The 15,224-nt window shown below is 43.8% G+C and overlaps 1 protein-coding gene across 2 annotated transcripts in view; it reads right to left on the bottom strand.

The window, feature by feature from the left end:
• The window catches only part of ACSS1 (acyl-CoA synthetase short chain family member 1), an 81,122-nt gene that overhangs the window by 32,101 nt on the left and 33,797 nt on the right, over positions 1 to 15,224 (bottom strand). For both annotated transcript variants that reach the window (XM_029916486.1, XM_029916485.1), the window contains exons 4-6: positions 4,434 to 4,609; positions 3,893 to 4,045; positions 1 to 148 (exon numbers count right to left, since the gene is read on the bottom strand). In XM_029916486.1, coding sequence (XP_029772346.1) covers positions 1 to 148; positions 3,893 to 4,045; positions 4,434 to 4,609 — 477 coding nt within the window. The remainder of the gene's footprint in view (positions 149 to 3,892; positions 4,046 to 4,433; positions 4,610 to 15,224) is intronic.

Raw genomic sequence — 15,224 nt, 5'->3', positions numbered from 1 at the left:
CAGCATCAGGGTAAACCGGGGTGCTCTCAAAAAGAACAGTGGTTGCTCCATTGCACAGGGGTCCATACACCACATAGCTGTGTCCTGTGATCCAGCCAATGTCGGCCACACAGCCAAAAACGTCTCCTGGCCGGTAGTCAAACACAAGCTGCAGAAACAGGAAGAGGTTGTCAGGAACTTGTCACTCCATGTTGCCATACATCACTAAGAGTGTTCTATAAATGCAAGACACAGCTGCTCCCAAAACCACCAGAGCAGGAACAATAAGTGCACCATCAGGACTTCATGCAGCTACAGCAGTGACAAGACAGAGTACTGCCACACACAACACGTGGACTTTCTCAGATGACAGTGAAAGAAGTCAGACCCCAGGTGTATACTGTATACAGTATACCAGCAAAGCTGATCTGTGTGCTGGAGGTAGTGCTAATACTGGCCCTGCAGGGGGGGGTTGCCTGCCAGCAGTGTGTCAGCACCTCTGGGAGCTAGAGACACCCCAAGTCCTGATGCAGGTGGTAGCCACGTGTGTACCCACAGGTAGAGGCTCATCTAGCCATATGTCTAAAATAAGGGCACCTTTCTGCATTAAGGTATACCACAATTTTTTAAGTCTCAAAAATTGAAAAAAAAAAAAAAAAGAAAGCCAAAAGGACCAGTAAATGCCTCAAGCATCATCAGTTTCTGAAAGCCTTAGAAGGGAGACATATGTGTCTCCTGCATCCTTGCCACAGAGTCCAACTTAAGCCTGACCCACCTCTTCTTTCCAGGAAACACAGAGATTAGAGGGACAAACCTCTGGGTGTTACAACAAAGTTTAAGGTAATTGAAGGGATGGAAGGGAACAGGTTAAAAAAGGCTTAAAAGACATGTCAAAAAAATCAGTGGGCAAAGAGTAAGCTACAGTATTAGGGGATGCATGTTAGGTGACAAAGCTAGAAGAGGGGAAACATGGGGCAGTGACGCTATAGGAAAGTCAGGATATGGGGGAGGAGCTGTGGTTAGACAGGCCAAGAAGGGCTTCTGTGAGGTTGGCGAGGACGTTCCTCCACTCCTTGTTTTTTTTTTAAATTTATTTATTCAAATTCAAGTTAGTTAACATACAGTGTAGTATTGGTTTCAGAAGTAGAACCTAATGATTCATTAGTTATATACAACACCCAGTGCCCTGGTGACATTCTAATTCTTGACTGAAGTGGGGTTGCCTTATAATAATTCAGTGAGCTACGCATAGAATTTGGGTGTTTTCTAGATTCTATTCTGTATTCTGTTCTATTTTGCAATAAAAAGATTTCTTTTAAATCTTTGGGCAAGTGGACAAGTTTCTTCCTGCCACAGATGAATGTGGAGAATCCCTAGGTATCTCCACACAGTGTAGTGGTCTGGAGACAGCCAGGGCCCTGTGAAGATGTGTCCCAAGGCAGAGGTGGGGAGGATTTTTTCAAGGAGGACTGTGCTTTCACAGCACTAGAGCATCAGGACGCCCACACCCAAAGCTTCATAGCATTCGAGACTGTAAGGATTTTTACACAACTTGGATCTAAATTGCCAAGTCTATCATGAGGCTGGAGACTTCTCTCCCTGCAGTCTGGGAAGGGGAGCAAGTGCCTAGGGCCAACCATGCTCCGAAGGGCCTGACCCTACTGCATACCTCCAAAATCTCTTCACACCCTTCAGAGCCAACTGTCATTATCCCCTGGAGAACCACATGTGTGCATACTTTCATCTACAGAAGGCCCAAAGTTTCTATTCCTAATTCTTAAAAAAAAAAAAATTCTTATTGAAGACAAATTCAAAAGATGGTCCCATCCTATATTCTAACTGCTTCTGCTCATGTAGACTGGGCCCTCTGTAATTGCAAATTACAATTTTGGTAATTATTATTACCAAAAAATAATCTCTCTCCACATTTACAGCTTCCCTAATGTTAACTTCATCATAAACTGGTGGAAACAATTTGACCTACTCTGTGACTTTCTTGGTATTTGGTTTCAGTAGCTATATTTTCCAAAGTATTTTTACTTACATGATGTGTCAATCCTTCCAACCTTCTCCTCGCCAGTGAAAGCTTGAGGAGGGGTGGGGCTTTCTAGTTAAGGACACTGAGGTCAAGAAAGGTTCTGTGGCATGCTCAAGGTCACCCAACAAGCAGAAGACAACTGTTCTAATATGGATTTGAGTTCAGGTATTACCTTGTCTGCTCAGCCTGGTTCAGTACCACATGTCTTTCTGTCTCACTTTCAACACTGTTAGTCCTGGGTGTGAGTAGTCAGTCATCAACAGGACTGGTGCATCACCACTCAGAGACTGTGTCATGCACAATGTGCACGCTTGCTACCTGCCTCCCAGCACCTGCTCCTTGCCATTCATTTCATGAGGTTCACCTCCTACATGACCAAGACTGACCAATAAGCATATTCCACCCATACCCTGGCCACAGTGACTGAGTTAGAATGAGGCCCTGGACTACAATCAGGCCAGTGATTTTGCTGGGACTATTAGGTTCTCTCCAGTCCCCAGGGAGGAATGTGGTCAGCACAGACGAAGGGGGCTAAGGCAGGAGAGATGCCACCACCCGGGAGCAAGGTCCAAGTCCTTCTTGGATGGGCCCGGGCTTATTGGTCACCTGGCTAGTCAGTTCCCAGTTTCACCTTTTGCAACATAGAGGTCCATAAGCACTATCTTGAAACCAAATCCTACCTGGGAAGTATTGACACTCTCCAAGTGACCAGGGATGCCACATCAAACCACAATCCCCAAACCCACCAATATTCAAATCAGTACTGATTTTTATTTTTTATTTTCTTAAATGTTTAACTTACTTTATTTTGAGAGAGAGTGAGTGCAAGCAGGGGATGGGTACAGAGAAACACAGAGAGAAAATCCCAAGTAGACTCCACACTGAGCATGGCTCAATCCCACAAGCCGTGAGATCATGACCTGAACTGAAATCAAGAGTCGATGCTTAACTGACTAAGTCACCCAGTTGCCTCCAAATCAGAATCGATTTTTTAAATTCATTTATTGGAATAAAAAAAAACATGCCATACAATCTGCTTTATAGGCCCTAGAAAATGGTTCATTCTAGTATAATTGCCATATACTGAATTTAAGTTTCCTTACAAAAAAAGCCTTTCTAATTTTACTTTTAAAATGTGGCCCCAGGGGCACATGGGTGACTCAGTCAGTTAAATGTCCAACTCTTGATTTTAGCTCAGGTCATGATCTCATGGTCTGTGAGATGGAGCCCCCTTAGGCTCTGCACTGTCATCATGGATTCTCTCCACCCCCTCTCTCTGTCCCTCTTCCCCCCAATCTCAAAATAAATAAATTTTTTAAAATTAAAAAAAATGTTTTACTTTCTTTTAATACATAGAAGGGGGGAAAAACCTTTTAAAGAGGAAAACATTTTAATATATAATAGTAACACATTCTCTATACCAGCTCAGTTATAAAACATGAGTTTTGACATTTTTTTAGGGAGGGAGGGGCCCCGGAAGGCCTTAGCACCTGGGCCCTGGAGCATCAGAATGCAGCTGTGCCAGTGAGCATGTCAGGCCCAGGAAGGGCTCAACTCCTGCAGAGCAAGCAGACAGAACGGACACAGGTGCAAAGGGGCTAAAAACCTGCATTGAGCCTCACATTTGAGCCCAGACTCTCTCAAAATAGACAGAACTCAACCCCCATGCCCAACCACTTGTTATGCCAGTGTCACAATTCACAGTGGCCCTGCTCCTGAACACAGGAAAAGAAACATTAGCACCTCATGCATTTGGGCATTATGTTACAGCAGGAGTTCTAGCCGTAAATCCAGCCCCTCCTGGCCCCATGCCCAGAGCCCTGCCTGGGAGGTATGACACCCTGCACCCTCAAACTTCCCCACCAAGGCCCGTACCCTGTGCGTCAGAGAGGCATACAGCAGGTAACCCGCCTGTGTGTGGACGAGTCCCTTGGGTATTCCAGTGCTCCCAGAGGTATAGAGCAGGAAGAGCATGTCCTCACTGTTCATGCTTTCTGGGGCACACACAGGGTCCTCCTTGGCCATTTCCTGGAAGGGAGAAGACACAAACAGCCCCATTCATGGCAGTTACCCTCTGTCCCCCATTCACCCATCCTGAGAACACCTCTCACCCAGCAGCTACAGGACTCAGCAGACTGGATTCAGTTCACCTGCTCTATTCTGCTCTAGTTCAACTCCAGATGCTGAGAGATAAAAGGAAGAATCCAATCATTTCTGCTACATTAAGTATTTCAGTATGTTTGTGGTATTTGAGTTCCATCTTCCCAACCAGGATGTAAGTCCATCAGATACCATCAGGGAACCCTGAACATCTCTGGGGAACCCAGGTTGAGAACTACAATCCGACAAGACTCAAACCCAGTTAACCCAATAATTGCCTCTCCCTCTCAAACTGTACAAAGTGAGACAAACCCACCTGCTCAAGAGGGATGTCCAGATGCCCCATGTGGACTTTGTTGTCTGTCCTGTGAGCCACCAGGACATGCTGGATGGTCGGACAGTGCTTCACGGCTTCATCCACTATCTTCTTCAGCTCCACCACACGTCCTCCCCTGAGTCCTTGGTTGAAAGTGATGACCACCTTGCACTTAGCTAATGGAGACAAACAGATATTTCTGGTCAGTCTCCTTCCCACTATGACCCTCACAGCCCAGACTGACAGCCATACAGTCCAGGCCTAAGAGTGTGATAGACAAAATGTGGGAGGGGAGGGGGGTCTGCCTTTTTGCAATCTTTGTGCTCAATGCAGAAGTGCCAGGCCTTTTCCCATCTCTGAGGGGGGGATTTCCACTGCTCCCTCCCATCTACCTTGGGAGCTTTCCTGGGTGAAAGGCCATCATACTGCCCTCAGCCACAGCCACAATGGTGACAAAGCATCATTAAGATGCAGAGACCAAGAAAACTGGGCAACCGGAGACCAAGCCCCAACATGTCCTGTGTGGCCCCTGCCCTGTCCAGGGTCTAGAGACTTCACTACCCAGAAAATATAGGCCACAACCCCATGGGTGCCAGAAGCTGCCAGCCCCTATCCTTGGAGGCACTCCAGGATTCATACAATCTGGTTGGGCTTGGCCAGGCTGAGGGCAATGCAGGGAAGACCCAAGCTTCCACAGCTGACCTAGAGTGAGGCCCTGAGCAAGGTATCAGGTAGAGACACAAACTGGACATCAGAACCACAGAACTGCAGGCAAAGGAATAACCCCCAACCACCAACATTGTGCCTCAACCTGGGATGACCCAGAGGGATCAAGGCTGCAGTGGGCTATTCTATAACTGGCCCCTAATGAAGGACCCAGAACAAATACTCAGTTGTAATACTAACTGCCAGGGCCCCACATACATCCCCAGACATTTTATCACTCTGCACCAAGGGTTTCTTCCAAAGCCAAAGGCAAAAGTGCTAGGAGACTACCCCAACCCCAGGAGACCTCCACCAATGGCTCAAGAGCCCCAGCTCCCTCACTCCTCAGGTGCCCATCCTGACATGTGGTTCCATTACCTCCCAGGGCTCCCTGAGGGACTGAGCTCCAGGCACCCACTGTGGACGCGGATCTGGTGGATTCCTCTTCCCAGCCACACTCCCCACCTCCCTACAGTGCTTCCCAGGATCACCTCCCAAGTGAACTGGCTACACTGAACTCTCATCTCAAAATCTGCTTCTGTGGGAGCCCTGAATGAGTAACCAATTTCCTTCAGCTTTTCAGTGTGAAAGTACCTTCTAGCAACATACTCATTCTTTCTTCCTCCCAAGGGAGCTAGAGATGACATGACATTGAGAACCACCTAAAAATTCTCTCAGCCCTTCTCTGAGTCACCCAGGGGTCAGAGAGATACAGAGTGTTTACAGTGCCCAGGGAAATGTCATACAGCTCTGCAAACCAGGGGGCCCCAACTGCATACTCTTTGCTAGTCAGACCTTGGCCATTGGTCATGATGGGGAAACAAAATCGGTTAGGCAGAGTCTGACAGAGACCACCCTGGCTTACATCCCAGGAGCTAGAATTGGTTCAGGTAAACTCCCTGTGGGGCAGGAAGAGAGATGATCTAGCAGATAGAAAGAGATGACCATCCTCAGGGGGTGACAGACAAAGAAAGCTTAGGATCCCCCAGGAGAAAGTAGTGGCCCCAGCCCCAGAATTATGTGGGTTATGGCCCTTCTGCAGGCTCCCATGGCACATGCCTTGCTCCTGGCACTCATTTGTCTAAGGCTTCCTGCCCAAGTAGTTCTCCAGGGCAGGAGCCTTCCTGCACGTGCCCAGTCCCTAAGAGGTGCTTGGGGAGCACAGCTCACTCTGTGGTTCCCCACCATGGCTGGGTGATAGGTACAGGGTGCATGTATAGCATTAGGGCACAGACCAGATCAGCATGACACTTTATCTGGGAAGCTTCAATTTTACTTCCCTGGTTTTTGAGCAGGTCTTGGCATCAATCTTCATTTTTTATTGCTCCCATAGCCAATTACCACAAACTTAGTCGTCTGGAAAACCCATAATTTAGTTCACAGTTCTCTAGTCTAGGCGAGCTTGATAGGGTTCTTTTCTTGGAATCTCATGGCCAAAATCAAGGTGTCAGCAGGCAGAGCTCTTATCCAGAGGCTTTGGAGGAAAGTCTGCTTCCAGGATATTCCAGGTGTTGCAGAACTCAGTTACATGTAACTGCAGGACTGAGGTCCCCATTTCCCCATTTTCCTACTGTCAGCCAGGGGTTGTTCTCAGGTTTTAGAGCAACCTAAAGCCCCTGGCTTGTGACCCTCTTTATATTCAAAGCCAGCAAAGGCAAGTCAAGTCCTTCTTATGCTCTGACCTCCCCTTCTGCTACATGTCCTTTGCCTCCAACCAGAGAAACGTCTCCATGTCCCAGGGCTTTTGTGATTAGATTGGGCCACGTGGATAATCTCCACATTTTAGGGCCCATCCCATATGCCAAGGCCTTTTGCTATGTAAGGTAATATATTCCCAGTTTTGGAGGATTAGAGTGTAGACATCTGTGGTGGCCATTATGTGTTCCCACCCACAGCCTCTCAGAATCATCCTCATGTCCTCCACCCTCCCAACCATACTGTCCTCTCTTTCTATTTCTCACACAGCCTTAAAAGCAAGAGAGAACATAATGGGAAGAGGAATGGTCAGAGCCTGGATGCCAGATCAGAAGACAGAAACTGACTGATGTTGCCACGCCTAGCACATGAGACTTCGGTGGCCATGGTCACACTCCCACCCTGCCCCTCCCATTGATGGATTAAAGATAGTTGCAAAAAGGAGAAGTATAGTCTTTGTCTCCTTCCCTTGAATTTAGAATGACCAGACTGGTGGGACCAAGGGAATATAGCAAAATGATGCCATGTATATTCAGGACCTTGCCTTTAGGGCAGGTTCCACTTCCTTCCTCTTGGAACCATGAGCCATCATGTAACAAGTCTGACTACCTGAGGTTGTCTAAGTTAGTCATGCAAACAGGCCACATGAAAGAGATGCTTGGTAGGTTCCAATCATGTAAGCCAACCCAGTTTATATCCCAGATTACATGGAGCAGAAAAAAGATACTGTCACTAAGCCTATTTCATTCCTGGCCCCACAGAATCATGAAACATAATAATAAAATTTACTGTTTTAAGCTCTAAGATTTGGAGTAGTTTGTTACATAGCAATAAATGACCAAACACACACACACACACACACACACACACACACACACACACACATACACACACACACAAAACCCTCATTGACTCAAGAGGACATAAACCTCTGTCCCAGTAGAGTCTTGCCCCTGGAAACAGACACCTGAACAGATGCACAGGGAGGCTATACATGTTGAGTAAGAGCCTCTTAATGGTAAAGCTCTAGAAAAAACTTATAGGAGTTTCCCCTGCTGAGGGCTTCAGATATGACCTGGCCCCTAACCTTCCATGGCCTGTTTAGAATTCCTACAGTTTTTGGAACTGCTCCAGCACCCACCTACTAAATCTCCAGGGCCCATTGCTTTTGCTTGTTTTAAGGACTCTTAGGGCACCTGGGTGGCTCAGTCAGGAAAGCATCTGACTTTGGCTCAGGTCATGATCTCACAGTTTGTGAACTGAAGTCCTGCATTGGGTGAGCTTGAACACTGCTTCAGGTGAGCACAAGCACCACTTCAGGTGAGCCCTGGTTCTCTCTTTCTCTCTGCCCCTCACTCACTTGTGCTCTTTCTCTGTCTTTCAAAAATATTTAAAAAATAGGGGCGCCTGAGTGGCTCAGTTGGTTAAGCGTCCAACTCTTGGTTTTGGCTCAGGTCATGATCTCATGGTTTGTGAGTTTGAGCTCCACATCAGGCTCCACACTGATGATGAGGAGCCTGCTTGGGATTTTTCTCTCCCTCTTTCTCTTCCCCTCCCCTGCTCACACTCTCTCTCAAAATAAATAAAAACTTAAAAAAAATAAACAAATAAAATAAAAAATAAAGCATCTAAAAAATAAAATAAAGACTCTTAAGATTGGCAACCATGACTATATCATTAAGAGAGAAAAGGAGCAGTCCAGCATAATGCTAAGAGCACAAACTCTGATGACTCAATACCTGGATTCAAATCTTGGCTCTGTCATTAACCAGCAATGTAACTTTGGGCAAGTCAATTTACCTCTCTGTGCCTCAGTCCCCTCATCTTCAAAAACAGTAGCCTCCCAACAAAGAAAACCCCAGTACTATATGGTATTACTGATGAATTCTACCAAACATTTATTTTTAATAGTTTATTGTTATTGATTTCTACCAAACATTTATTTTATTTTTTTTAATAATACTTTATTGTCAAATTGGTTTCTGAAAGGTAGGAGCCAAGATGGCGGAGAGGAAGGGAGCTCTATAAACTTTGTCTGCCCCATCTATCAAACTGAGAAGGACATTACTCTCATCTGCAAGAGTGGAAGGAGAAAATACAGACTCCAGAAAGAAGACAACCTCAAAGATGCCTGAGTGAGCGAGTGTGAACTGGGGAGACTGGAAAACACGCCAGCCTGAGAGGGCAGGGGAGGTGGGAGCCCCAGCCCAACACAGGGAAAGTGCACAGAGCCCCTGAGAGACAAAGGGAAGAGAAAGATAAACTTAACATGCTGATAGTGCTGTCTCTAGAGAAGAGATAAAGAATGTTTAACCTGGCATGGAGAGAAAAACTCTCACTCCATATATAACCTCTGGGCAGCACAAATACCGAACCTGAGTGGCACCAGGAAAAAACAGCCTCCACCCATAAGCGCTCCTGGCAGGGAGTCAGCGGCCACAGTGGCGGCAGCCATAGGAGTGCGAATTTTGGCTTTGGCTGCAGGAGTGGGAGCACGACCTCATTTCCACAGCGCATCTCATCTCCGGCATTGGCCTTGCAAATGCTGAAATCTGGGTGCCAACAGGAGAAAAAATAGCCTGCACACCTACACAATCCCAGCAGGGAGCTGGCATCAAAGGCTGCGGGGGCACATGATTGGACAGTGGCTACAGGAGCATGCACCTCATTTCCGGCAGCGCCCCATGCCTCAGGCAGCAACAGCGTGACTCCTGGCTGGTGCCAAGAGAATCTGCTCCCTCCCCCTACAGGATCCCGGCTGGGAGTTGGCAACAGCATCTGTGGGGGCGCACACCTAGCTTCTGGTACTGGCAGTGCAAATCTCTGGGGGCCTCAAGAGGAACTGCTCCCTCTGCCTACGAGATCCTGGCTAAGAAGCCAGCCACCAAAGTGAGTACATCTCATCTGTAGTAGCATAAAAGTGCACAGACTAGGATTTTGAAGTGAGGTGGGCCCGGAAAATACAGCTTGGCTCAGTTGCAGCACAAGGAGATTGGACTCATAAGAGTGGCCTACAGCGCTTAGTTACAGCGGAACTTGGGGTGCCACCATTCATCTCTCTGCAACCACCAAGGCAGGACCTCCGAGAGCAGCCCCTGAGAACTACCTACACCAAACCACGCCTATCCAGGGGAGCTGCTGCTTTTTTTGTACTTATTTTTTTATTATTATTACCTTTTTTACTTTTTACTTTTTTTACTTTTTACTCTTTATTTTCATTTTTCCTTTCTCCCACTTTTTTTTTCTCTTGCCATCCAGCTATATTCTCCCTTTCTCATCCTTATCTCTCCCCTTGACTGGCTATACACTTTTAGACTTTCCATTGTCCTTAGTAATCTCTGCCCCCCCTTAATTTTTTTCTTCTCTTCTTTTCTTCTTTTCCTCTCCATTTTCTTTTCTTCCTCTTCCCCTTTTAATTTGTTTGTTTGTTTGATTTGTCTGTGCGTTTGTGTGCTTCTGTTCCCTGTGTGTCTGTCTGTCTGTTTTCCTTTTCAGGGCTACCCCAAGAAACAAGCCAAAGTATGCAAGACAGAGAGTCCCAAATATTGCTGAGTAGGGGAATAAAATAATCAAAGGCACAACAAGAGACTGAGAGACACTATTAAAAGAACATTTCCTGAAATGACAGGCCCTGGACAGTCAATAAGCCTCCTTTAACAGAACAATACTAACAGGTGCATAGTACACAATGAGCTTTTTAAAACTGAAAAGAGACATAAAACTAGCCAAAATGACAAAACGAAAGAATTCTCCCCTGAAGAAAGTCCAGGAAGAAGTCACAGCCACACAACTCCTCAAAACATATCTAAACAACATAGCTCAACAAGAATTTAGAACTATTATCATAAAATTAATTGTTGGGCTTGAAAAAAGCATAGAAGCTGTGAGAGAAGATATTGAAACAAAGACAAGGAACCTTCAAAACAGCTGTGACAAGTTATAAAAAAAAGGCTATAAATGAGGTGAATAATAAGATGGAGGCTGCCAATGCATGATTGAAGAAGCAGAGAGGAGAATATATGAATTCGAAGACATACTTATAGAAAAAGAAGAAACTGAGAAAAAGAGAGAAAAATTGATACAGGAGCACGAAAGGAGAATCAGACACCCGAGTCATACACTCAAACGGAACAATATCCGTATCATAGGAGTTCCGGAAGAGGAAGAAAGAGAAATAGGTCCTGAAGGGATGTTGGACCAAATTATACATGAAAATCTCCCCTATCTAGGGAAAGAGAAAAACATTGAAATTCAAGAGACATACCAAATTACCCTAAGACATAATGTAAACTGACCTTTGGCACAACATATCACAGTGAAACTGACAAAATATAAAGACAAAGAGAGGATTCTAAAAGCAGCTAGGGTTAAGGGGCCTTAAAATACAAAGGGAAACCTATCATAGTGGTTACAAACCTATCTGCTGAAACATGGCAAGCCAGAAAGGAATAGCAAGAAATGTTCAATGTGATAAACAAGAAAAATATGCAGCCAAGAATTCTTTATCCAGCCAGCCTGTCATTCATAATAGAAGGAGATATAAAGGTTTTCTCAAATAAACAAAAGTTGAGAGAATTCATCACCACCAAACCAACCCTACAAGAAATCCTAAGAGGGACTCATTGAGAGAAATGTAGCAAGGAATATAACGTACCAGAGACATCACTACAAACATGCACTCTACAGGGAACACAATGAATCAAAACTCACATTTTCATTAATAACACTGAATGTCAATGGACTGAATGCTCCAGTCAAATGACACAGGGTAGCAGAATGGATGAAAAATCAAAATCCATCTATCTGCTGTCTACAAGAGACTCACCTTAGACCTGGAAACACCTCCAGATTGAACGTAAGGGGATGGAGAAATATCTACCATGCGACTAGATGCCAAAAGAAAGCAGGAGTAGCCATACTCATATCAGACAAACTGGATGTTACAGTAAAGGCAGTAACAAAAGATGAAGAAGGACATTATATAATAATTACAGGGTCTCTCCATCAGGAAGAGCTAAGAATTAAAAACATCTATGCACCAAATTTGGAAGCACCCAAATATATAAAACAATTAATCACAGACAGAAACAATCTTATTGATAAGAATGTGCTAATTGCAGGGGACTTTAATACTCCACTGACAGCAATGGATAGATCAGCCAGACAGAAAATAACTAAAGGAACAATGGATCTGAATAACACATTGGAACAGATGGAATTGATAGATATATTTAGAACTCTGCTTCCTGAAGATAAAAAATTCACCTTCTTCTCAAGTGCACATGGCACATTCTCCAAGATAGATCACATCCTGGAGAATAAAGCAGCCTCCATAAATATAAACGAAGTGAGATCACAGCATGCACACTTTCAGATCACAATGCTATACAACTTGAAATTAACCACAGGAAAAAGTCTGGAAAACCTCCAAAAATGTGTAGGTTAAAAACTACCCTACTAATGAATGATTGGGCTAATCAGGCAATTAAGGAAGAAATTTAAAAATATATAGAAACAAATGAAAACAAAAATACAACAATCCAAAATCTCTGGGACACAGCACAGGCAGCCCTAAGAGGAAAGTATATTGCAATCCAGGCCAATTTCAACAAACTAAAAAAGTGCAAATTCAAAACCTTACAGAGCACCTACTGGAACTAGAAGGGAAGCAGCAAGAGCACCCCAAACTCAGCAGAAGAAAGGAAATAATAAAGATCAGGGCAGAAATAAACAATATAGAATCCAAAAAAAAAAAAAAGTTCAGCAGATCAATGAAACCAAATATTGGTTCTTTGAAAAAATAAACAAAATTGATAATCCTCTAGTCAGGCTCCTTAGAAAGAAAAGAGAGAGCACCCAGAGAGACAAAATCATTAATGAAAATGGGTCTATTACAACCAATCCCTTAGAAATACAAGCAATCATTAGACATTACTATGATAAATTATATGCCAGCAAACTGGACAACCTAAAAAAAAATGGACAAATTGCGAAATGCACATGCATGACCAAAATCAAATGGGAAGAGATAGAAGGCATGAATATACCGATAACCAGTGAAGAGATAGAATCTGTTATCAAAAATCCCCAATGAATAAAAGGCCAGGGCCAGATGGATTCCCAGGGGAACTCTACCAGACATTTAAAGCAGAGCTAATACACTTTCTTCTCAAACTATTACAAAAAATAGAAATAGAAAAAAAACTTCCAAACTCATTTAAGAATCCAGCATCACCTTGATACACAAACCAGACAGAGACCCAGCAAAAAGAGAACTACAGACAAATACCTTTAATGAACACAGATGCAAAAATACTCAACAAGATACTAGCAAATCGAATTCAACAGCATATAAAAAATTATCCATCATGATCAACTGGGATTCATTCCTGGGTTACAGGGCTGGACAATATTTGCAAATCCATCAATGTGATACATCACATTAACAAAAGGAAAGATAAAAGCCATATGATCCTGTCGATAGATGCAGAAAAAGCATTTGACAAAATACAGCACCCTTTCTTAATAAAAACCCTTTAGAAAGTCGGAATAGAAGGAACTTACCTAAACATTATAAGAGCAGTTTATGAAAAGCCCACAGCTAATATCATCCTCAATGGGGAAAAACTGAGAACTTTCCCCCTGAGATCAGGAACATGACAGGGGTGTTCACTCTCACCACTCTTGTTTAACATAGTGCTAGAAGTCCTAGCATCAGTAATCAGACGACAAGAGGAAATAAAAGGCATAAGAATTGGCAAAGAAGAATCAAATTTTCACTTTTCGCAGATGACATGATACTCTACGTGGAAAACCCAGCAGACTCCACCAAAGCCTTCTAGAACTGATCAATGAATTCAGTAAAGTTGCAGGGTACAAAATCAAAGTACAGAAATCGGTGCATTCCTATACACCAATAATGAAGCAGCTGAAAGAGAAATCAAGAAACTGATCCCATTCACGATTGCACGAAAAACCATAAAATACCTAGGAGTAAACCTAACCAAGGATGTAAGAGACCTGTATGATGAAAAATACAGAAAACTTATGAAAGAGATTGAAGAAGATACCAATAAGTGGAAAAACATTCCATGCTCATAGATCAGAAGAATAAACCTTGTGAAAATGTCATTACTACCCAAAGCAATCTACACATTCAAGGCAAACCCCATCAAAATTGTACCAGCATTCTTCTCAAAGCTAGAACAAACTATCCTCAAATTCATATGGAATCACAAACGACTCCAAGTAATATTGAAAGAAGTAATATTGAAGAAGATAGAAGAAGAATATTAAAGAAGAAAACCAAAACGGGAGGCATCACAATCCCAGACTTTAGTCTCTGCTACAATGCTGTCATCATCAAGACAGTATGGTATTGGCACAAAAACACATAGACCAATGGAATAGAACAGAGAACCCAGAACTGGGCCCACAAATGTCTGGCCAATTTTGACAAAGCAGGAAAGAGTATGCGATGGAAGAAAGAGTGCCTCTTTAGCAGGTGGTGCTGGGAGAACTGGACAGCAACATGCAGAAGAAGGAAACTAGACCACTGTCTTACACCACACAGAAAAATAAACTCAAAATGGTTGAAGGTCCTGAATGTGAGACAGGAAACCATCAAAACCCTCGAGGACAAAGTAAGAAACAACCTCCTTGACCCCAACCATAGCAATTTCCTACTCAATACATCCCCAAAGGCAAGGGAAATTAAAGCAAAAATGAATTATTGGGACCTCATCAAGATAAAAAGCTTCTGCACTGCAAAGGAAACAATCAAGAAAACTAATAGGCAACTGACAGAATGGGAAAAGATGGTTGCAAATGACATATCAGATAAAGGGCTAGTATCTAAAATCTACAAGGAACTCACCAAACTCCACACCCAAAAAACAAATAACCCAGTGAAGAAATGGGCAGCAAACATGAACAGACAGTTCTCCAAAGAGGACATCCAGATGGCCTACAAGCACATAAAACGATGCTCAACATCACTCATCCTCAGGGAAACACAAATTAAAACCACACTGAGATACCACCTCATGCCAATCAGAGTGGCTAAAATGAACAAATCAAGAGACTATAGATGCTGGCAAGGTGGTGGAGAAACAGGCACCCTCCTACACTGTTGGTGGCAATGTAAACTGGTGCAGCCACTCTGGAAAAGACCGTGGAGGTTCCTCAAAAAACTATCAATAGAACTCCCCTGTGACCCAGCAATAGCACTACTAGGGATTTACCGAAGGGATACAGAAATGCTGATGCATAGGAGCACATGTACCCCAATGTTCATAGCAGCACTGTGAACAATAGCCAAAACATGGAAAGAGCCTAAATGTCCATCACCTGATGAATGGATCAAGAAGATGTGCTGTATATATATATATA

The sequence above is a fragment of the Suricata suricatta genome, chromosome 12, assembly GCF_006229205.1.
Source record: "Suricata suricatta isolate VVHF042 chromosome 12, meerkat_22Aug2017_6uvM2_HiC, whole genome shotgun sequence".
Classification (NCBI taxonomy): domain Eukaryota; kingdom Metazoa; phylum Chordata; class Mammalia; order Carnivora; family Herpestidae; genus Suricata; species Suricata suricatta.
This window is presented reverse-complemented; position numbering and strand designations above follow the sequence as displayed.